The sequence below is a fragment of the Dermacentor andersoni genome, chromosome 7 (assembly GCF_023375885.2).
Source record: "Dermacentor andersoni chromosome 7, qqDerAnde1_hic_scaffold, whole genome shotgun sequence".
Lineage (NCBI taxonomy): Eukaryota > Metazoa > Arthropoda > Arachnida > Ixodida > Ixodidae > Dermacentor > Dermacentor andersoni.
This window is the reverse complement of record NC_092820.1, coordinates 133,882,138-133,906,892: the sequence shown is the minus strand read 5'-3', so window position 1 is coordinate 133,906,892 and position 24,755 is coordinate 133,882,138. Positions and strand designations below refer to the sequence as shown.

At 44.1% G+C, this 24,755-nt stretch overlaps 1 protein-coding gene across 4 annotated transcripts in view; it reads right to left on the bottom strand.

The window, feature by feature from the left end:
* Window positions 1-20,943, bottom strand: part of LOC126534523 (lipase member I-like) — a 41,881-nt gene extending 20,938 nt beyond the window's left edge. The window contains exons 1-4 of one of the 4 annotated variants that reach the window (XM_055072371.2): window positions 19,976-20,943; window positions 18,491-18,565; window positions 6,428-6,582; window positions 3,151-3,324 (exon numbers count right to left, since the gene is read on the bottom strand). In XM_055072371.2, coding sequence (XP_054928346.2) covers window positions 3,151-3,324; window positions 6,428-6,582; window positions 18,491-18,542 — 381 coding nt within the window. In that variant the 5' untranslated portion in view covers window positions 18,543-18,565; window positions 19,976-20,943. Of the gene's footprint in view, window positions 1-3,150; window positions 3,325-6,427; window positions 6,583-18,490; window positions 18,566-19,795; window positions 19,948-19,975 lie in introns of those variants that run through there. The other 3 variants (XM_055072372.2, XM_055072370.2, XM_055072369.2) reach the window with 3 other exon arrangements.
* Between the last annotated feature and the right edge of the window lie 3,812 nt (window positions 20,944-24,755).

The following is a 24,755-nucleotide window of genomic DNA, read 5'->3' as shown; positions in this document are numbered from 1 at the left end:
CATCTTAGCGACCAGTTTCAGTTTTTTTTTTGCAGGATACTTACATCAGATCGAGAGCTACTGAGCATTCGCTAGAAAATTGACTTTGCCGCAAGGCATTTTCTATTCACAGCCACAATTTTTCTAGAGGGTAGCCACGGGCAGCTTCGCTGTAAGAAGCTGCTCGTGACAGACTGACCAGCCCCAGTAGCTGTTTATCCCCGTTAACTAACTTGTCGTAACGTGGTAAAGCATTCTTTACCACTTATGGGAAGTACCTTGGACAGGCAGGCTGTTGTTTCAGGTAACTAGTCATGGCGACAGCGCAATGATTTCAAAGGCTCGTTTTGATATTATCACTCTGTTGTCCATTGTAGGCTATATCTTAGGTAATCCCACCTTTGATTACAAATGCTCGATTATGAGACGTAGGAGTTTGATAAGTTATATTATGAGGGCGTTTCTTATGAGAAAGAAAAATAAACTAGTTATTACAGGTCAGTCCGCTTTATTTCTATTTGGAAGTGCGAGGCTTATTTATATTCACATGTCTACTTGTTTATCTATTTCCGGTGACCGCTTTTCACCGGCCAATAAATGTTAAACGTAATCGCTCGGCGTAGGACACGCCTGCATGTATCGGAAGTTTCTCAAATGTTATACGGGTGACATACTAAAAGTCGATGTGCTTGACCAGCGGATAACATTTTGGACGATCGCTGACTTTTATCGCCGCTATCGTTGTGCCTGAGCATTGCTTGTTTTGCTGGGCACAAGTTCGCCCAAGAAAAAGTTACGTGAGTTACAGTTGTCGCTGCTGTGTTCTTCATTGTCACCACAACCTTCAACATGCTGTAATGCAAAAAGCGTTGCACAAGGAAGAGAGGCAAGAAAAAAAATTACACGTCATAGCCAGTTAGTGCACGAAATAATCATCAATGACAGATTTAGGTGTGGAAGCGATGAAGATAGTGACAGCGGAGACGGCCAACAGGTCATATTCATCCGGGGTTCTTGGGATGTATGTGTCAACAAACAAACCAGAAGAGAGGAAACCGAAGGCCCGATTTTTATGAGTCATATCATGAGAAGCCAGCAATGACACCAAGGGGAGCATAGGTGAAATTACATGTAGGTATTGATTCAAATAAAGAAATGGTAAATTAATCAAAATCAAGATTAATAAAAAACAACTGGCCCTAGATGGGGTACAAAATCACCTCTTCGCACTACGCTTGCGATGCTCTCACCAAGGGAGCTAGCACGGCGCTGTTTTCCCATCCACTTTTTGTGGTATCTATGTTTATCTACGAGAACTAAACCTGGGAATGTTAGCCAGCACCACACCTCATGGCCTCGACGGCGGATGTGGAGCATCCTTCTTTGTCGCAGGCGTCACGTGTACGGGATCTTATTGGGTGAAGGCAACTGGCTAGTAAACGCACACATGCTAAGTGAAATCATCAATGCCGCCTTATTCGAGGCCTCGCTGTGTAATGAACTAGAAGAAAGAAAAGTGATGGTCCGTTTTTTATTATTCATATCATGAGAACCTAACAAACAAAGAAACCAAACATAGCATACGACAAATTGCACCTGCGTATTAACTGAAGTAAATAAAGGATAAATTAATGAAAACGAAAGTGAATGCAAAAACAACAGGCAGCAGGTGCGGCAAGAACCCATTACTTAACATTACGCATGATTTGATGCTTTCAGGTAGTATGCGTGGCTTTATTAACCAGTTGTCTGCACCCAAAAAGATCGCGCACACGTGACGCCTGTCAGAGGACAGGATGTTCCACACCCGCCGTCAAGGCCGTGAGATGTGGCGCTGGCTAACATTCTCAGGTTTAGTGCTCGTAGATAAACATAGATACCACAGAAAGTGGATGGGAAAACAGCGCCGTGGTAGCTCACTCGGTGAGAGCATCGCACGCGTAATACTAAGACGTGTTCGTACCCCACCTGTGGCTTGTTGTTTGTCATCCACTTTTGTTTCCGCTAACTTATCATTTGTTTAATTGAAATAATGAGTACGCGTAATTTCCGTTATGCTGTCCCCCTTTTTGCTCGCTTGTTAGCTTCTGACGATACAAAAAGGCTATTATGAGAAAACAAAAAGGGACAGCAACTTTATAACAGTGGTTAGTACGGCATGTCACTAAGTTCGGTCTCTCTGAAGTTAGTTTTTTGGGAGTGGCTCATGAAAATTTTGTGGACCAATGAAAAACGTAACATTTTCCGGCGCACACAGAGGTTAGTGCGTTGTAAAGTGAGTTTGACCGATATTACACTGGAAAACGGGAATAACTTGACCGAATTAAAAGCGCATTGCGGTTCTGTACTGCCTCTCATTGATTGCAATACGCGTTCCAGACTAGCATCTCTCAACGCTCATGCGTGTTGAAGCTTAGACGGTACAAATATTTTATATATACTTACAAGCCCGCTAAATGGTCCGAGTGTATGCGTCCGAGTGTCCTTTGAGTGCAATTTGCTCTCCCGATATAATTTAGTCGTTTGCGCTTTTCCTGGAATCGCTATCTGTCTGGGCACTATCTGTCACTATCTGAATCACTTTCTGTCTAGGCAATAGCTGTCTTAATTAATTCGCCTATCTAGGCACGATGCTCAAGTTAAGAGGTTCGGATTCCGTAAAAACTACTTGACCGTACCGGTGTCCTGTGTTTACCCGCGTCCAAGGCGCTAAAAAGAACATTCAAATTATGCTTGAGCATTTTATGCTGCGCGCGTTCTTTTTTTTTTCATACGGGCAAAACTGAGGAGCTCTTCGCACTAATTTTTCTGCGGCGACAACGGTAGGAGACGCGTGCATGAGTGTCAGCAGAGAGTATCCCAAGGATTACTTAGTCGTACCAAATCTGTAGGTCGGTACTTATGCTTTGTGTGCTACGCAGTATCAGTTTTACGCGCTTGCTATTCTGAACACTGTATTGGTCTGAAATGAACGCAAAGAAAATGAAAATTCACTTCGCTAACGCTATTGATCATTTAAACTGCCAGCACCTTTTTTTTTGGTTTAGTTCAATACGACGCTGCGGAAACCATGATCTACATGTACTTAAGGCGACGAAGCACAAATAAAACATCAGTTGTGTTCAAGAAAGTAATATGTTGTACCTTCAAGTGCGCTAAGAGCCTACTCACATCTTCCAGATTTTGCTTCGTCAAGTCGAACCATGAAATGGCGTTTACTGACTGGAAACTTTCCTTTAGCTTTTGGAGTTGCAACCCAGGTCCTCGTGAGCATTTGCCTCCTTTCGTTTTCTCCAAAGCAGCTAACAAAGTCCCACTCCAATGATGCGGCGCGTTCTGCACCTCCTGTAAAAAGTTTCGTGTAGCTTGTAAGAGAGCGGCGAATGGACTCCGAATAGTTTTTTTGTTTCACTCAGTGATCACAAAATAGGATCCGCATTGAATTTGTTTTACTTATAACCTGCTTGTAATTAGCTTGGAGGTTGTATTTATTGCTTTTTGTGCCCTGAAATTAAACACGATGGTCTCCTTGCGCGCATTCCTTGTAAAAAGACTAGGTTCCCAACATACGACAGATATTTCTGTTATACACCTGTCATCTTGTCACAAGTGTTCTTTGATGGCTTGAAAAAGCTCGCTATAAGAAAATGTGGGGCTTATAAAGAAAATTCTTGCCAGTGTAGCAACACTTTACGATACATGACGACAGTTGAGAATTCCAAACACAAGAAACAAAATATTCAGTTGTTTTTTTTTTATTCATGAGTTGAAGAAGGTCTTAAAAGGGAGAGAAACTTTTCTATAAGAAAGGTGTAGAGTACGGCGTGAGTTGCGTGATTGTAAGCTTCCACTCGACGTTGAGGATAGGTGTTGTGGAAACGACCGGGACAGTGTATCAAGGTGGTATGAATAGTGTGATGTTGAGAGCTGCTTCAAAGTCTACTGTTTCTGTGCAACATGCGCAGGAATGCTGCGCGGTTTACTTTCTTTGACCGAGAGTGATCAAGGATATGGAAGCGTATCAAGGCAGGCATGTCTGCGGCATGCATGATCTCCACAGCTGTTCTCGCCACAGGCGTATTCGAGAGCCGCGGTAGCAGCCGCAGGGCGTCAGTTATTCGCCGCAGCAGCGCAGTGGTGGCAGAACCGATTCAGTTCGTCTCGAAACGCTCTTTTGTTCGCGTTGGTATTCGGGTGCCGGTGGTCTTAAGCGTGACCATTAGGTAGGTAATGTGTTGGCTTCCGCTGCTGATGTTACGCATCACACTTGGAGGCTCATAGGAAGTAGTTTTAACGAGCTCCTGCTGGACCTGTGTGACTGGGGCCATGGTTCTGCTCTTCAATTCGATGACGACGCGGTCGGTCCCACCACTCGCGAACTGACGCTGCTGCCTCCTTGTGCGTCAAGGTGTGCTCGGTGTTGCAGTAGTGTCATCTGTTATTTTTATATACCTTTAGAGCGTGCCTGAAGGGTGCCATCGCAACTCAAGCATTTTGCTACTTCGACTGTACGTAAAGAATTGTCATGGCAGCCTGCACAGCGGATGAATGTTGTCTGGCCCAAGCATAAAGGGCTAACGTTGCCCAGCGTTGAGCACTTGCGGCATTGAAGTGGTCGGGGCACAAATGGCGGCACTGGATACCTCACTTAGCCCACTTTGGCTTGGGTAGGTGGGGTGAGGTAAGGTACCTGCCTCGAGATGCTTTCAGAACGGCTGAACCGATGGAGATCAATGTTGACGGTTAAAGACAACGTATCCTGAAACCACTTGTAGGTAATTTCAATGATGAGGTGCGAGATAACTTAGTCCGTAGTCCGATTGCACTGCGCAGTAAATAAGCGCACTTCAACATGCCCAGGAATCCGCACGATTCTCAGTTTTTCTAGGGCCGCTTGCATCGCCACGTAAATCGTCACTATATTCCTTCTAGTATTAAACCGGACTTCATCTACCCCGGACTGCTTTTCCAAGATAAGCATTGAGAATGTGCGTGTGCATTGAATTCAAATTAGTTGAGGTGTCGAGAGGGACGTAGGCAATGGTGTAAGTAGTAGGAAGTGTTCTGAGGGAGACTTCCTCACTCGCTTCTTTAGTTATCATGCGGTGCTTTCTGTGAAATCATTCGCTCTTAACGATAGTGAAGTGGCTATCGGAGTCAACGGCTTCACTGTTCGAGAAGCGGGATATTCTAAATATGTCCAAGACGACGTTTTTATTATGACACCATAGTGTAGTAGGAGTGCGATGAGACGGGCCCGACAAGTCCATCAAACGAGACTCTCATGAGAATGTAATACGAAGACGTGAAATTTTGTTATAGGCTATAACTTATCCTTCTAGGAACACAAGGTGTTCCCGGGACGCATGCCTAATATCCTTCTTTTGGCAGGCTTTCTGTGCGAAATGTGTACGGACGCGACCGCCATGAGGGCTATCGGAGCAAGTTTGGTTTGGTTTGGTTTGATGCCTATTTGTATGGCACAGTCCAGTGAATCAATTATTAATCAGGCGCCACTAAGTAAAAAGGGAAAACGCCTAAAAGAATTATTTTGATTTGGGAATGAGATAATAAATGAATACTAATCTTTATTATCAATTTTAGGGCTAAGTTATAGAAAGGCACTATCAGTATTTTTGTTTTCATGGTGACGAAAAGAAAGAACAGATAAAATTAACAAGGAGAGAAGAAACGTTCCATCACTTCCCTTCGTCCACTTCCTCCGCTTATACATTTTTATATTCCTGTTACCTCTCAGCATTCCTCCTTATTCAGTACATCAGGTTTGATAAATTGTCTACAACAATCAATTTTCACCCTCTTAATAACTGTACGCCAGGACTAACAAATTTAAGTATAGATTATTTCCATATACTATCAAAATCGGGAACCAGCTGGTCCTAGACATTCCAAAGTTTCCAATAAACAAATTCGCTGCAACATTTGACGATTACGAACCTTGTGCTTTTTAGGACCACGTATTTCCCTCCTATGTAATGCATTGTCTTTATTTGACCTTCTCTTACGCATCTTTCATGATTTCGGAAACACACTAATGCGATAATCGTGTTTTGGTTGCAGTATCTATAATAAATGAAAACTAATTAAACATTTGTAGTTTATTTTTCACTGAGCTTTGCGGAATGGATTGCGCCCCAAACTAAATACCGGCTAAATAAGAATGTAATACCGTGCGTTGAAACATTACGTATCAGGATTCAAATATGCCAGGGGTCTAGTGTGACAGAATATTGTGCAAAGCCAATGGATGCAGCCGACGCGCCACTGTAATTCACGCAGAAGCTCACCGTAAAGTCATATCAATTAAAACTGGGGCTATAGTTGAGTGCTATTTCTCGAGGTATATTTCTGTGCGAGGGCGGATATCCTGCGTCGTGGTGCACCTATAACACTACACAGGAGGAAATGAGTTGAAAAAAGAACTTACCTTGGCGAATTCCATTAAGCGGAGAGTTTGATTGACTACATATTCGCCCCAGCCTTTTCCAGACACATCTACGTTAGCTGGAGGGACGCCCCCTCCTTCTTCATATTTACAGTTCGTATCCTCCACAGCAGACACATAGTGTAGGGCAAATGTCACTGGGAAAAAGGCGTAAAATTGTAGAGAAGTCTCGTATAGCTTGCACAGAAAACGACACAATGTTGATCCCACAAAAACTTCCTTTTTTTGATCGTGTATAGCTGGTTCTGCAGTAGTCAAACTTAGTAGACTGTAGACGGTAATGGACAACACCAAACAAAGGTGAAGGTGGTTTCCGAGACATCGCACGTGGTGCGCTAGGGTAGCCTACATTGTTGCAAAATACTTCAAAAATCCAAATAATGTTTTGCAGCTTCAGATAGTAAATGCATGACCTGCCAAAATCCATTGCTCTGAAGCGCCATGCAGCATGCCGTTTCGAGTGAACTATCGCCAGAAATTCAAACGTAAGCAAAATCTAAAATGCTTTTCCCCTTTTCAAGTTCGCCTTGCCCCCTGGCAATGACTTTTCTCGAGACGAGAGAGTTTAATAGGCGATACATGGGTACAAATATGTCGGTGTTTTGGGGCACTGCTCTTAGGAGCTAGTTCCTGCGTTTAGCGTCGGCATCCCTCGGCGTCGTCCCTTGGCGTAACCGAACGAACGAGCACAGGGAATGATGAAAGAGCGAACGCGGGGTGCAGCAGGGGATGAAAGACGGTGATAGCGAAAAGAGCGCGGGAAGAAAAGTGGAGGAGGAGGGTGCAGCGGAACCATGTGGTGGTAAGCAGAGGAGGAAGGCATGGCGAAAGCGTGAGAAGAGAAATGTAGTGCCGCGCAGTACGGGCTCTATGGGGACGACCACTACGAGATGGCTCCAGAGCAACGTGCCGTCTAGAGTGCCTCGATGTGCTCCTCGCCCGCGGAAGGCGAGGAGGACACCGAGGCACCCTAGCGCTGTCGTCTGTTCACGGATGGCATGCAGCGTGCGCGTCCGCCAATACCGTAGATGGAAAGAACGCTGCATGAGTGGAGGTCGGTCTACGGCGGCTGCTGTGAATCGCGCTCACGATTTTTGCTCAGCCCCAGAGCGAATCCCGTCGCTTAGTGACCGCCGCGACGTCGTCGGCCCTCCGCGACCGGGTTCCAAGTTGGTCGCGCCGTCGCTGAGTCGCAGTGATCGGCGCGATGTGGGAGGCGTGTAACGAAACAAATCGCGGTCAGGATAGACGCTTTCCTGTTTTTCCACGCGTTGGTAGCTCTGTGGGGCAATCTCGCGCGCCACTTGTTATGTTTGAATAGGGCGTACCTACCAGCGCCTACAATTCATTTAAAAGGACAAGCTGCACACTATTCAGGCCGGGAGCAGACACCGCTTCAACATAAGGCACGTACCCACTTGATCGCCACGGTCGTCAACCTCTTCATCGCTACAAATTGTGCCAGCTGCTTATACTTCTAACCTTACGGAAAACCGCCTGCTTCTTGGCTGATCCCCCATAATGGGTACGCGCCACTGTCTAGGACACAAGACAAGAGAAGCTGCTTACACATGCACACGCAATAGTAGCTTGTTTTCTGTAAAAGCAATAACTTCTCCAGGAAAAGGTTGTGGATTCCATAGTAGCAACGAAACTAAAGTGTTCTAAACGGAACCACCCCACAGACGCCGCACGCTCATACTTGCGGTTTTATGCAGCGTCTCACTCACCGCATCTGCAAGCTGTCATAAAGTCTGAACGCTTTTAAACGTTAAAAAATGGTGTACTTATTCTATTGTCGAATAATAACAGGAAAATTCGAATATTTTACTAGTTTCCATGTTGTTCTTTTTTAACGATGCAAGCATGGATACTTCGTGAGCAGGGACAACCTTGCGCATCGCTGCGACGGAAATCGCGCTTATGCAAACGCATGTGAAAGCTGACAGCGAAAATCGCTCTGCGACGTGCGCGGCAGAACGATTTCTTTCGCCCTAATCGCGCCATGTGAAACAACCTTGACCCGCGCACTGCCTCACGCCATCTCCCGATTAGCGAGGCAGCTGCGCGTCACTTTGCTGCGTTTTGAAAGTTCCGCACGAGACAGATTGTCCGCACCAGCCGATTAATCGCGATATAAGAACAGTTATATAGCGGCGCTCAAGTTTCGCCTTAGAGAGTGTCGTAATCGTCGGTCAATTTTCTTACACAGAAAAATAAACAATGTTCTTTACTATGCCCTCTTAGTAAGCACCGAGCTATTCAGAGAAGCGTTCACGAATGTACTAAGGGTCATATCTCAGCCACACTGTTAACTTTAAAAAACATGTTAGTACACGCAAAACCCTCACTGTACCTTCAACATAGTAGCTGTGCTCGTCCCCGGCGTAAGACCTGCGAACATCCTCAAAATGACAATAAAGTTTAAAGCATTGCAAACGATAATACGGAAGAAATCAAAACCAGTTTTACCTGCACTATAGTTCAAACGTTATCTGCAGTTTGCAATGTTCACTGTGCCGCTAAAAATGCATGAGCGAACCAGGACAGGCAATTATTGGCAGACGTAACGAGCACCACGCAGACACGGCTAGGAGATTTCCTAAAGCAGTGACACAGCACTTCAATCTGTCAGGTCACAATTTCGATAAAACGAAACTCTATATCCTTGTCGACATTCCGATCTCCTATAGAAATAAAATTTTATTTTATAAGATATATTTATTGTCCTACCTTTACAAACGCCACAAACCTGCATTTGCTCTCGTTTTCCTGTTTATAATTTCCTGAAAGCGCCAGCTTTGAAGCGAAACCCGAAAGGCGCGCGAGCTGTCGTCCGCCATTTCACTTTGCCGATATAAGCAGACCGCAACGTGTTTTCTTGACGCGCGTGAGGCCGCAGCCACGATCGAAACGTAGCCAAACGGACATGTCAAGCCAGCGCACTCTCCCCACCGGTTAGGCACAAGCGAAAGGCAAGACGAGCAGTCAAATCGAGCAGCGCTCCAGCTATCGTAGGCCGCTGCAAACATACAGAGATAACAGAGCACAAAACTTCGCGGCGCTGGAGTCAGTCCAAGCTGGTCAAGGCCCCGCTGCGGAGCGTTCGTTTTAATAGTGCCGATGGCTGTATCTAGAAGGTGTGAAGTTTACTTTGTTCACCGATCACCAGGCCCTCACTCATCTTTTGAATATGACCCAACCTAAGGGACGTATCGCCAGATGGGTGAACTACTTGCAGCAGTTCGATTTCACCATCTCCCACAGACCTGGACCCCTTTTGACTGATGCAGAGGCATTGTCTAGACTGATGATACAGTCCAACAAAGAACAATCGTAAGAAATCAATGAAGTAAGACTGTGAGAAGGCTCTGAACAATTTCTTTTTATGGAAGGTCGCTATCAAGTCCCGCCAACGCTGGTTTCCAGAGTGCTTTATTTGTACCATGATAGCCCAGAACCTGGAGGACACGATGGATTTTGGCGCACATACAACAAACTAGTCAAGAGATTTACGGGGCCTCACATGAAAGAAGACGTTATTCAATACGTTCGTTCATGCCACATTTTTCAAGTTAACTAAGTGAAATATAAGCAGCCTACGGGCGCCATGATAATACCTTGTCACTCGGACGTGCCTTTTTGAGTTATACATCATGATTTCGCCGAGCTAAATGAGAAACGAGCAGGAGTCCGAAAAACGCAAGCTTTTCTTCTGGCCATAGATGAATGCACCAGGATGGTCGCGGCACAGGCAGGAAAAGAAGATGCGAATAGTGTCATCGCCCTCCCCGAACGGGATATGTTTAGGACAGCCAAGACGATCGTATGTGACAACGGTCCAGCGTTCAAGAGTGAAAAACTAGCAAGATTGGCTCGAGACCACAATATATCAATCAAATTGTGTGCGCTATACCATCCCGCGGTGAATGGGCTTGCAGAGCGTGCTATACGAGATGTGAAACAATGCATCAGGATGTACGACAGTTTCCCTGGTTGATGTAAATGCTCTTTAGAAGCAGCTTTAAGACAGCACAATTGGTCCTACACCAGTGGCTTGGGATGCAGCCCACACAGTTCGCTTCTTCAGGAGAAACCCCTATTCTTCAGGCGTACCGTGAGCTGGGGCTGTTAGAAAATCTCCAGATCGTCGAGGAGAGGAAACGAAAATCGCAGGAGGAGAGGTACCGTAAACGAATGAAAAAAAATTTTGACAAGACATTGCTCAGATATCCCAGACATTCAAGTCACCAACCTCGCTCTAGTTAAGAAAGCAGTGAGAGAATTCAGTGCCAAATTTGATGATCCTTACTCTGTGGCAGAGACGGCCACTCAGAAAGGAATATTGAAGACTTTGTGGTACATTGGTGAACGTGGCTCAGTTGAATGTGCTTAGATTGGAAACGTTTTAAAGTATTTCCCCTGGAGGGGTTAGCAAAAGAAACCTGGAAGGGTCAAGTGGTATGAGCCTTCGAATAGAAGATGAGAAGCGCAGAAACTTGGTACAGGTGAAGAGGAGAATGAATTTAGAGTAAAGGTAGGCAAGATGGACGCCATTTTCACAGCAATGCTTTACTTCTATTGTGTCCTTTAACTAGGAACGCTACATAATATATACGGTAATATCTCGTTCACAAGTTTAATACATTCCAACGAACGCGTATCAATGTTTCAAAGTCAGCTCTGAATCCATTCGCTATAGTAATCACGCAATTATTCCCTGTAGCGTGTAATTATCTTTTTTTTCAGACGGATGTGTAAGCGTGCTCTTTCACTTCTAATTTGCACTCTCAAGTGAACCAGAGTACCCAAATACTTTTTTTTTGTGCTATTAAATCACTCTGACCGAGTACAGTCGGCTACCAGATATTTTCATTGTCTTCTGCCTGCGTATATAGAATTAGACTGAGAGCTGAATAGTTCTAGCTTTTCTTCCTAGAAAACCAGAAAGACTGGATTGGTCGCACGTACATACGTCCGTAAATGGTTTCCGCGTTTCGGTTGTTATCTGCATTTCTCGACAGATCCCAAATGCAGTTGCCCAATGTTCGCGTTTACTCTCATAACTCGAAACTCCCCTTTGTCCCTCATCCTGTAATTTCCGGTCCATCTGCACGTCTTTATTTTTTTACATTAGCTACGCGAAACCACCCTCCGGACTATTCTCCGCCTCCCCTTTGAGGGTGGGGGAGAGTGAGCTACGCGTCCATAAAGAAGTTACAGGGACGCTTCACTTCGTCGGGGTCTGAGAATAAAATGCTTCACTTGAATAATATTTTATTGCGATTAGCAACCATTTCCCTAGTGCGTCTACCTGAGTGTCTCTTACCATTTCCCCGTCAACCTGGGGGGGTATTCTGTAAGAGTCCACCTAGTGGACTGTCTATTTCTGCCGCTGCTGATTGGATGCAGCGGTACGAGAGAGGAGGAACGAGCGTCCCTAGCCAATCAGCAACGGCCGAAATGGACAGTCCACTAGGTGGACTCTTACAGAATACCATCCCTGTGTCACTGGGTAGTCCATGGTCGGATCCGTCATTGGGTTTTTTGCACTGGGTATTAGCCGATGCTGAATGAACCGCCTTCACGCCAACACGGCAACTGTCATGCATGGGAAACTGGGTATGTGTTGAACTTGAATAAACCTGTTTGACGTGAGCTTGTGTCACTGCGTATGTGCAAGAGGGTATGTACTGCTCTTCAACGAAGTTGTTTGATGCCAAATTGGGTGACTGGGTATGTCCAGCTTTTCTGTGAACTGCTTTGACGCCATGCCAACTTGGGTCAATGCGTATATTTGACGTTTCCCTATAACAAAGTAAACCTTTAAAATTCTTGGTGCTCCAAGTCGGTGGGCGTTGGTGGCACCGAATTCCCGTCATATACATTTAGACAATCTTCTCTCAATATATATTCACACAGGCACCACATCTGGACTTCTTGGTGGTGCCGCTATGTATCACAGCGTGTCCAAAGATAAAGCGCGAAGAGTAACCAGGCTGCACACACGCCTCATACATGGCGCGTTTTCGCAGTGGCAGTATGGTGTGCTGCCACACACTTTCACTGGTAATCGCAGAAACCTGGACCTTCACCCTCAGGTGTGTTCTGCCGGAATTTTAACGCGATTAGCATTCTTAGAGTATTCCACGCACTTTTGGCAGGCTTGTTGTTTATCTATGTGTCCAACCGTTTTTCCGGTAGCCTGGGTCATCGTGTAACCCGCGGTCGGATGCGTAGTGTACAGGGCTGCTATGATGAGGGCACAGGGCTCGAATCGAACCAAGATATCAAGTTAGGTCACCGATCATGGGGTACTGTGTACCTATATGCCACTCTTCAACGAACCACTTTGATGCCGTCATGAGTCACTATGAATGTGAGACTCCCTGTGTGGCCGTTCGCTCTTCACTTAATTTTTTCGACGACGACTTGTAGCACTATGTACGTGTCACTCAGTCTGTGCTGCTCCTGGATGAAACTTTTCGATGCCAACTTGGGTCACTGGCTCTGTGCCAGTGGGTGTGTACTGCTCTTCTATGAACGTATTTCAAGCTTACTTGGGCAACTAAAATACGTGCCACAGGGAATATGCGGCTTCAAAATGGCAAATAAAACGTTTAAATTTCTCCGCTGCTCGGCAGAACGGAACCCACGCCGAGCGCTAAAATTGCGACGGTGTCGCTTGGAAAGCGCGGGAGAGAAGCCCGGCTGTATTTAGACTAGCCAATTTCACCGACTGGTTCATTTAGACCAGCCACGTTTGCCGTTAGGGAGCCTCTAAAATTTCTCCCGTGCCGGCTTGCGATCGAACCCACGTTGCACGGTTTCTTCAAGAACGGTAGCCCGACGTTCGAGCAAGCTCCGCCACGAATGCACCAAAAATGTGCCGATTTCCAACGAGCCTCTTTAACCCGGACCGGGGTTCTTGAATAAAGTTTATTCTCTCCCTCTTTAACGCCGACCCTTTCACAAGCTGCGCCATGAGTGTACTGGGGTAATGTGCCGCTCTTCACTGAACATCTTGTTACATCCGTTACCGAGGAGTTACGAAGCGCTCAGAACGAATATCTATTCAAACAATTTAATACGTCTGTAGGACGCACTGCTAACGTTTGGAAGACGCTTAATGCAAGGCTAAGAAAAGTGCCAGAGCAAACGGTTAATATTTTGCTAGATGGCGTATAATTAAGAGGTAGCGTATTGGCGATTTAAGGATTTCTTTCTTTCCCTCGGTCAATTTTCAAACAATGATGCAGATTTTAACAATACAAATTTTAGCACTGGACACACATTATTCCCTTACACCGGATTCCAAGAATGAAATTGTCGTATCTTGATTTTTTATTGAAATGAAAATAAAAGAAAGATACGTCGTCACCTTATAATGGTGACGGCAACTCCTTTTCTCAAAGCGCAAGAAACAATATGGCGTTAAGCAACAGTAAAGCGAATGATATGTCAGGTATCCAAATACAACCAGGGAAATATGTAATCGACGCTTTGGCGCCATATCTAGTTCACATTTCTAATCAAAGTTTATCATTAGGAATTTTTCCGCGTGACATGCAGACCGCCAAAGCAACTGCAGTATTTAAAAAAGGGGGCAAACATGGAACGAGCTACTACAGGCTGATATCCATATTACCAGTCTTTTCTAAAGGTTTTGAAAAAAAAAATAATATTACAGCGCCTGTCATCTTTCGTGGATCGCTGCAATCATATACATTTTGCCCAATACGGCTTCCGAAAAAAAACAACAACAATAAATCCACTGAACTTGCCTTTGCAGCCCAAAAGGAGTCCATATCAGAGAAATTCGAATGTCAGGAAATGGTACTCGGCCTATTTTTAGATTTCTCCAAGGCGTTTGACCTTGTTAATCACAGCATTTTGTTAAGAAACTTGGAATTTTGTGGTATTAGAGGCGTAGCGCACTCTTTAATTTCCTCCTATTTACAACATAGAACGCAGCATGTACTGATAGCAAGAGCAAATGTGCAGTACCCCAGGGAAGCATTCTAAGACCATTCTTATTTTTACTGTATATTAATGAGATCCCAGCCATTGATAGTCCAGCTCAATTCACCAGTTCATTTTTGCGGGAAATTCGGGCACGAACTTAGTAAATAGAGGTAACGAAGCGCTACCTAAAAAAATGACTGGGGTACTGAAAACCACTTAAACGTTAATATAATACAACTTTGAACAAACCTGTTCAGGTTACTCCAATTAAGTTAGGTGACATGGAAATAGAACTAGTACCGTCCATTAAAACCCTGGGAGTCTACTTTGGTGAACACACGCCATGGGATGATCACGTAAACCATATTTTTAATAAGTTGTATAGAACGATTGGTATCATACGCCGCGTTTGTTTTGAATGATCTGTACCTTCCAACATGCTTCTTTATAACGCTTTCTTTTTACAAATAATTAACTATGGGTTGCTGCTTTGGGCTACAACTACGAATGAAAATATCTACAAGCTGGAAGTGTTGCAAACGTGTGTGGTTCGTTTATTATGCAAGGTTCCATACTAATTTTGCACTGAGGACTTTTTCATGAGGCATAGCATAATTAAGGTGAATTCTATGTGGACTTATAATTTGTCTCGCCAGTAGGAAGTTGGTATAGTCAATAATACTAACGCGCTAGCAACACTTGCTGGACTAGAAGCTAACATTACACAATATAAAACACACAAGCTTTGAGAACGGCAAATAAAAGAAAATGTCGAACAAATTATGGCAAGCACAAGCTACAGTTCTTGCTACCCATATTACTAAATATAATTAGTAGAGAACAGCTCTCTGACATCACAACTCTCATTCAAAGAACTGCGGAGAGTATTACTGAAAGTAACATCATTACCATAAACTCATACACGTTTGTACGAAATTCTTGCTGATTTCTTTATTTTCATTTTACTGTTGATCGAAATAGCGTTTGTGTGAGTTTTGAGACACTCGCCATACGCAAGTAAGCTTTGCCTGTACGTGAGCCATGTGGGCTGCACTATATATTTCTTTTTTTTCCTGTTGCACCTACCGTTATGCCAACGTGTGTGCAGAGTGGCCAGGTCTCCTCAAGCCGTTCAAACAGGTTTTACACCTGCTCTCCCCAAACTATGTTGCAAATGAACTCAAATTCAATTCAATTCAATTCAACTTGGGTCAGGGATTAGTAGCCAGTGGTTTTTGCGGCCAGCGAGTAAACATTTCGCAACCTTCGCACACGCAAGGCCATGCGTAAAGTAACCTAACGTAGCGTAACGTAACGGCTCCGCGACGTCGCCGCTAGATGGCGTAGAGTGTAAAGAGGGCAGCACGAGAGCAGAGTGCCGCTGCTGCACACGTCTCATACACGATGCGTTTTTGAAAGGTGCCAATACGTTGCGTCGCTGTATTGCTCATTTGCTAAACGCATGCTCTTTGACCGTCATCGTGACATGGGTTCTGCTGAGTATTTTTCAGCATACGTGATAAATTGTGTTGTTTGCTATAATTTCTTGGCGTTAAAATCGGTCGTTTGTTTGAAATGTAACACGGGTCGCAGGTGTAATACGCATTTCGAAATTCTATATATTCTGTTGTTTTAGTAACCAGACAAAGTTTATCGAAGGGATGCAGAGGTAACGTAGCGTAAGTGAATCTGTGACGAGCTGCAAAATGTTCGTCAAATGGAGATTTAGAATCGGTAAACATAAAGCGTACGATCAGGTTAACTGCGATAGCAAGTCAGAGAAAGTGAGACGACCCTTCCATGACAAATCGCTTGATTTCTCTTTGGTTTAATCTAGTGCAAACTATAGTATGCGTACATTTTCTAGTCGTTCTTGCGTTTGCGAAACTTGCAGACCGCCACAAAAGCCTTAGCCAGGTTGACTACAGGTATACGGGCGTGTAGAGAGGACGCGAAGGCGGCGTTCACGGTATAGCGCAGCCATGCGGTAAATTTACTTGCACTCCTTACGTAGTTCAATATTTACCTCAGAAGAAAAAAAAAAGGTTGCTTCGCCAAGTATCTGTGTTTGTGCGGTACCTTGAACTTTCAATTCGTCCGGTTTGGGCAATAAAGCGACTCAGGGGCAAAGTTAACTTGTTAAGGGGTGCCTTCTTGTAATGCGCTGAACAATAGGTATGCCGGTGACGACGTTTTGGGAAACTGAGTGCTCGTTAATTAGTGTAATTATTACTCGTTCCCAGGGTGCCTAAATTCGGTTAAGCATTTATTGGATAACAGTGTTTGGGCTTGCTACCATAATGCTAATTAATAGCTGCATCTGGAGCACCGACAATTCGCGGTTAATAATTTCTTCGTGTAGAGATGATAATTAGGAATTTTTATAATTTACGTTAATGGGTCGTGAATGGTCCCATTAATTTTGTGGCAGCCTGTGATAACAAAATACCAGAAATAAAAAAAAAGCAATCGCGATTGGACCCCTGAAGTCTGGCAACATTTTTTAAGCACTGAGAAATTCATGTGTTTGCAGCGCTACAGTAAACATAAATTTGTGTCGGCATGTCTTAATTATTATACTGAAGTACTTCTGGAGGTCATTAGATCTTACGATAGTTAATGCTGTTCGGCAAGCGAGTAGTAGACGACGCACCGCGTTGAGTGGGCATTTTTAAGCTTAAGGTAATTTACTTTTGGGGAAAATCAGTTAGCAAGATTGCATAGCGGATGCTTAGCTTTACCAACTTATTTCCATGGGAACAAAAGATTCCACTAATTACACTGCCATCGCGCAGAGAAACGTTGTACAAAAGCCAATAAACTAGTGCTAAAAATTGCATTCGGGCTCAGATTAAGTCAGGGGTCATGCAGAACTATTACTCCTAACTACACAAAATGCAATGCCGTCAACTACACGACAGGGAAGAGGGAATATGTCAGCAGTAATAGTTGCGTGGCAGTGGCTGGCTGAAATGTATACAGTGCGGCTTACAGCTTATGTCGTAATTTTGCCACGTGTTAATCGATGGAAAGCACACTTTAGAAGGGTACCTATTACGCTGTCTTTCTTGGCTCGAAGTCATTCTCGTGGATGGCGTTCAAGACCGTGTTTTTAATGTCATTCCGTGCTTAAAATTTGTTATCTTGTCGAGGTCGGAAGTTAACCAAAGGTCCATAGGCTGGTTGTCTTTGAGTACCCTCGGTAAAACTACAAATCAGGCATTGCAGGGCCTCATGCATTGGGCCTGTTTCGAAGCCAGAGAAGCGCAGGGGAAGACTGGTCTTTCAGAAAGTCTCAGGAACATGAATGAAAGTACATCGACCGGCCGCTAAGGTGCGCAAGTACCTGCACCTGAAAAGCGTGCCTACCGAACCGAGTAAGAGGTGAACAATTTCCGCAACCAAGTACATGGTAAATGGGCGAGCAACTAGACACTCAGAAGTAATAAAAAAATGAGAGAAATATCGGCACTAAATTAGATGCAACGAACGGAGGCAAAAAAGGCCATGGAAGTTTACAAGAACCGGGAGATATAAATTAGAATGGGAAATCTGTACGTTAAGAGAAAGGGCAGTGCCTTCCTATTTTAGGCTCATGCTAGTGGCCCAAAATCAAAAACGTACCGGTAAAATATACAAGGTGAGGCATTTGTCTGCTGCAGCGAAAATTAGTAGATCACTCAGCGCATCCCAATGAAATGCGGAATTATTCACCCAGAGGGACCGGTAAATAACGTGCACCTTCCAGAAGCGCTTGGACTTAAAGGCATGGAAGCATCAACCGGTCAGCAGTGGCGGTAAGCAACGTGTGTTTATTGTATTGGTGAAAAAAAAAAAAAAAGCAGGGGGAACATTCGTACGAGTGAATCTGCTACAGGGATGGCAGCGATACATGGTAGATCGAGAAGTTTTGAGGAACAAAGAAAAGAAAGGAAACATTAAGGAGATGTATAAATGCTCAATGGGCTTTAGATTTCGCCACATGCGTAAGCTGCGTGGAGGGAATTGCGCGATAATCCAATAGTGTTAGGTAGATGATAAATAATAATAAAAGGCAACCTTTCTTCCCATATTCCTTACCTGCAGCGTAATATGCGAGGAGATGAGTACGTGTAATTTTCATTACCTTCATGCCTTCCAGTTCCGCAGTAACTCCTGTAGAGAAAATTTATGGTGAAGGGGAAGTTCGACTGTAAACGTCAGGACGAGGTTATTCGGGTTACCTATGTATGTAGGCTGTTTTTGTTGCCCATAAAAAGCATAATTTATGATAGCGATGGAGCTGGCTTCGTAATAGCATAAATCATCTCATATCAAGCTTGTTGCTCTTTTTACTTCGCATAACGGAATATATACCATCACAAATAAAACCAGCCATTAGGCAACCACAAAAGCTCATTGTATTTTTATATAGGCGCATGTATCAAACGCAGTTGTTTACCTGTCACTCTTCAAGCACATCCACAGGAGAGCGGACAGCCTTTGGTAACCGGCATAGTTTGTTCATCAGCGTCTTTCACAGCAATTAGGGTACTGCGTTTTTGAGCTTTTTTCGTACGCACTACTCTCGAGGTTTTTTATCATTTTTGAAAACGGCTTCTAGATAAACTTTCCAGATACCCTAGCACTCTGGATTTCTCTTTCACCCAGTAAGCTTAAGAGAGATATTTACACAGAGACCGTGTATCTAAATATGTGGGAAAGCAGAAATCGTTTTCTCGGCAATCATTGCACCGAACTTGATGCATTTAAAATAAAATGCTAATTTGTACCAACTGCGGGAGCGCATTGTCTATGTCTGCGATCCTTTTTTACGAACGTTGTTGAAGATTGCAGTGATAATGAGATCTGTAGTACACCATCAGCAACATTGCAAGTAAGGAACAAGAAATTGGACCTCAATAATTTTTAAATTGTGCCTATTGAGGCATGTAAAACGGTGTAAAGTGATGCAAATACAGCTCTTTGAGGCTTAAGGCTAATTTGTGAGTGGGACTTCTGCAAAACTATTGCAACTATTGTGACAGTTTTCGTTAAATTGTAAATTCGTATACTACATTTGTCTGCTTCCGATGCTCTACCAGGATCGCTTTACACAACTGCGGTATCAGTTTTGCGGCAGAGTCAGGGATTCGTAAATTACGAGCGTAAATAACTTCTTCAACTGAGTAAGTTACCTTAGTAGCACCATATTGAGGCCTTCGATCAAAATTTTACTTCGTGCAGGATGCGAATAACTTCAGTGAAATCGGCTCAGTGGTTTTCAGGTGAGGGCGCTTCATCGTTTCGCATGTATTTGAATATAGGGAAATAACAGTTGGCCGCACGCTAAGACTTTCTCTTAGGGAATTATGCGATGGGAATTAGCGCATGTTCAACACTTACCGCACCTGAAGCCGCGCGCTTTTGGAGAGCTCAAAACTCGGTCGCTTGTTCGCGTCGCGGTTCTTCAGAGCGTGCAGTTCAGCTTGCTCTCTTCATGATATAGTGCCGCGCGAATGATCGCAACTTATCGTCGCACAGCGAAACCTCCATGCTGTCGCTGATGTAGCTACAAATACTTACGATTTAGTCGGCGCGATACGGACTGGCAGATGAGCAAATGTTGTAGATGAATCCAGTGTTACATATACAACCACGCTGCTGCATATTGAGAGGTGGGTCAGGTTTGTCAGAGTTCAAACACACTAAGAACGATCAGAAGTGAGCGCGAGGGTCGATTAAAGTGTGTGATAAAAAGACAAACGAACGGTACGTCACTACGAACAATGGGTTGAACATAACGTATCGACGAAAAAGAGAAAATGTGTTCACGTACTTGCGCGCAAGAAAACAAACTCCCGAGGTGCCACTCGATGCGACCCCCTCCTCCGCTACAGATGATGAAAACTTTATCACACATTTACAACAAATGTACGAGACAAAAAGTTTATAATTTATGTTTGCCGAGACAGGTATGCATAGTTGAGGAGGGCGAAGGGAGGATCGGCAACCGTGTTGGGAAGCAACAAAACCAGTTCACGCAATTAAAAACAAAAAACGAGACATAGCCCGTGCATAATGAATGCGCACGATACACCGAGTGGCTGGCATCGTGGAAAAAGAAAAGTAGAAGTTTAGTAATGTGTCAGCTGTAATAATGGTCGATTTGCCAGGGAAGCAGTATGCCGGTGGATTTATGGCGCACAATGTCGAACGTACAGTATATGGCTGTCTTTTCTTCATCGCAAATGTCCTTGGGTTTCTTTCATTGAAATGCACACAATGCGTCCATAAGGGAGTGTGTGTTAAACGCGATCGGGTGCCTTTCGTGCAAAATTAGAACCATAAAGGTTTCACGTCGTACAACTTCTTGCTTTGTCAGTACACACGCAGTAATAACAGTGGTTGTCTTTACATAAGTAATTAGGTATAAGTAGAGACCGAAAGATCGCAGCAGCCATTCGAAGCAATACCTTTAGCAACATTCTACGATATATTTGGCTTTACTTATGGTATGGAAACGTTTCATCAACGTTCAGTGGCTTTTCACAATTCAAGGAGTTTATTCTTGCTCGAATAGCGCATATTATTGCTGTTCATTGCTGAATCAACTATTATTGAATTTTTCAAACATGGGTTGCTTCTTAAAATATAACGTGTAGTTTTTTTGGACTGACCTAAATTATTAAAAATTGGCTGTCGCAGACAGCACAGTTCTAAACGTTCGTCTCACTTACTCAATGAGGTGGCCATTACTTCTACGAGAAATCAAAATGCTTATTACCTGGTAGAGCACAACGTATAATTTTTATACACTGAATTTGATGCCTGAAAAATCTGATTTAGTGCTGTACACCCAAAGTACAGCCCATACTAGCGTTTTTGATATTCTGGAGGGAGTGTGTAATTGTTCCTCCATTGTAATTGCGCCGTTTTCTTTATTTCAATATTCTCTCCTTGGCCAGGAATACGCGCGAGCAAGTCGTTTTAATTTTCTTCCACGTGGAATTGTGTTTGAGCTTTGTGAAGTTAACTGAATACTTAACACAATAGACTAATTAGCTTCTTAATTATTTAGTTTACGGCATAATTTTCGGTCTGCCAATTGTAGCCGGCGAGCTCGCAAGGCATGTCCACATAGAACAAATTCTCACGAGTGGACCACTTTTGAGATATTGTTTTCAATGTGTCCGACGAAAAGTATTGGCGTTCCAGTTGCATCGTTTTAAGAAAGTGCCGATTTATGCTTTGAAGCGCAAAAAGTAACTCGAATACTAATGGGTTTCCTTCGACACATTAAAAATTATTGTCTAAAGAGTGGTGGTGACCTGATAATTCGTGCCAAGTGGGTACGCCTTGCCAACTCACCGGCTATTATTCGTAGATTGAATGGGTGCCGCAAAGCAATAAAACAAATAATAATTAACGTAAATATGTTAATAAAGCCATTCAGGATATTTATTTCTCGTGGAAGTAATGGCCGCCTTCTAAGGTAATCTAGATCGAGTGTTTGACATTGTGCTATCCGTCACAGGCAATTTCTAAAAAAAATGGTACGGCTAAAGAACGCTCTCTATACTCTGTAACACGTGACCAAACCGTGTTGCAGCCTGAGGTGTATCGCCCAGTTTGACTTGTACAGGAAGCTGCATGACTGCCCCAGTGGCCCGTCAACCGCAAAATTATTAAAATGATGTGCTTCACAAATCATCACCAGTCATTTAACAACTCCCGTTGGGAAGAAGCCGGTGTGATACTCTGCGCGATGCCAACATTAGAACCCTTAATAAATAAATAAATAAATAAATAAATAAATAAATAAATAAATAAATAAATAAATAAATAAATAAATAAATAAATAAATAAATAAATAAATAAATAAATAACTAACTAAATAAATAAATAAATAAATAAATAAATAAATAAATGTGCATTTATAATGCGTAATTGGCTGGTGCCATTGTGTATTTCTGAAGAATTTGTTTACAGCTGCGAACTGCCTTATATATTGTTTTCGTTCATCGGCGAACAGAATGGACATTTTATAAAACATCGCCAGGAGGACGGTGTTCAAACGCACAACAGACAATGACGCGATGACACAAGCGCTGCTAGCACTTGAAAGGAAAGTTTGTCATCTATCCAACTGTAGCGCAAAGTCCGTACCTAAAAATAAATAAATAAATAAACAAATAAGAACTTCTATAAGAACAAATAAACTTCTCTGTTATGAACCTTCTTCCACCCTGCTGGCATCCTGAGAGCCTAACAGCAATTTCTCGCATTCCACGCGTCCATTCAACAAATGTAACTGACAGAAAGGGGAAGCGGAACTTCGTGCATATTACACGGTATGGCGGAGTCACGCTGGGTACTAAATGTGACTTGCTAAGAACGAAGCAACGGACAAGGAAGAAGGCGAGTGGCAGTGGCCCTATAACGTAAAACTATTCCAATCTCCTGACATCAAATGTACGTAACCGCCGACGCAAGCATCGGGCCGATAGTGCTCAAAAACGTTACATGGCCACGCAAAAAAATTTATTGTACGCAAATAAACTCGTGCTCTCCGGTAAGTGCGAGTAGCCAATGCCTGAGCGATCGGTGGCAGCCACGTTTAATTCCTTTCGGAACGCGGCCGCCTGCGGCTATTCAGAAAAATATTCAGTTTTGTTCGCCATATTTATGCATCTTTAACGCGCACGCGTCACTTTGGCGCGGTCAGTTCTCGGGGTTTTGTGTCGTCGCGTGACGGGCAGGTGAAGTGGGTGTAGCCCTTAAAACTTTTGACCAATAGCCAAGAGTTAACGGCTTTAGGCGTCGAATCAGAAATAACTATTTATTTTGTTCGGTCCAGTCATGCATAATCAGTGTGTACGCGTCATATCAGATGGGGGCCATCGCGGTTTTCCTTACGTCGGGTGACAGACAGGGACTGGGGGGTTAGCTCAAAAAAGTTTTTGACCAATCGTGGAGGGCACATTGCACAATTGGAATAGAAAAGTTTGGAATAGCTTTATATTATAGTGCTTCATGGCGTATACACGCCTGCACGTACTAAACAGACGTGTATACACGGTGTTCTAGTTATCATGTACCAACACTTAAATATCTGCAAGTGCCAGGGAGCGGGACAGAATTAAGGTAATGTTGTTCACCGTCACTTCGCCGCCTAATTACCTAAATAGTTCTATTTAGTTAATCAACTTCTCAAATATTGCAATTCGAAGAAAAAATTGTCAACGAAAAATTGTAAAACAACATGAAAAACTCCCGATACAGCTTTCTGTTGTTCAATACGTGCTACCTAAAAGCGTTATTCCGAGCGTGAAAGAAGCTCGTGAATACAGGCAAAGTGCCTGGAGAGGCCAGTCACGCGGCAGTATTGCGTGTAGTCGCGGGCTCCCTTCACGCTCCGAAAAACACTTTTATGTAGCACGTATTGAGCAACAGAAAACTGTAGCGGGAGTTTTTGCAACGAAGCTGTTAAGGGCTACTTACCCCAGGATCCTGTCCGTGTGTTAACGCAGAACTATCATAATGAGTATGGCTCCGGTGTCGTCATCTTCCAAAGCTCAGGGTCGTTGCCGCTGCTCGGCGTTACCGCGCGAACGCGCTCGTGCGAGTGCTCCGGCGTTTGTCGTCATCATTAATTGATTGATTATTAATTAATTAAGAAACACAAATGCGTAACTAATCTTACAGCGAAGCTGTTAAGAGATAGTTCCCCCAGAATCTCGTCCCTGTGTAGACACCGAATTCCCCATACGTGGGCCCATCCCGAAGATAGTGCAATGCCGGGTGGACCCGCGGTGTAGATGAAGCAGGCCTTAAGCACTCCCCATACGTGCGCCCATCCCGAAGATAGTGCAATGCCGGGCCGACCCGCGGCGGAGCTGAAGCAGGCGTTAAGAACTCCCCATACGTGGGCCCATACCGAAGATAGTACGATGCCGGGCCGACCCGCAGTGGAGGTGAAGCAGGCGTTAAGCACTCCCCATACGTGGGCACATCCTGAAGATAGTGCAATGCCGGGCCGACCCGCAGTGGAGGTGAAGCAGGCGTTAAGCACTCCCCATACGTGGACCCATCCCGAAGATAGTGCAATGCCGGGCGGACCCGCGGCGTAGATGAAGTAGGCGTTAAGAACTCCCCATACGTGGGCACATCCCGAAGATTGTGCAATGCCGGGCCGACCCGCGGCGGAGGTGAAGCAGGCCTTAAGCACTCCCCATACATGGGCCGATCCCAATTATAGTGCAATATCGGGCCGATCCGCGGCGTAGGTGCAGTTCGCATTAAAGTTCGCACAGCTTCGCTGGTCAATTTTTGAGCTAAACACTAAAAAATTGTTTCATCTATG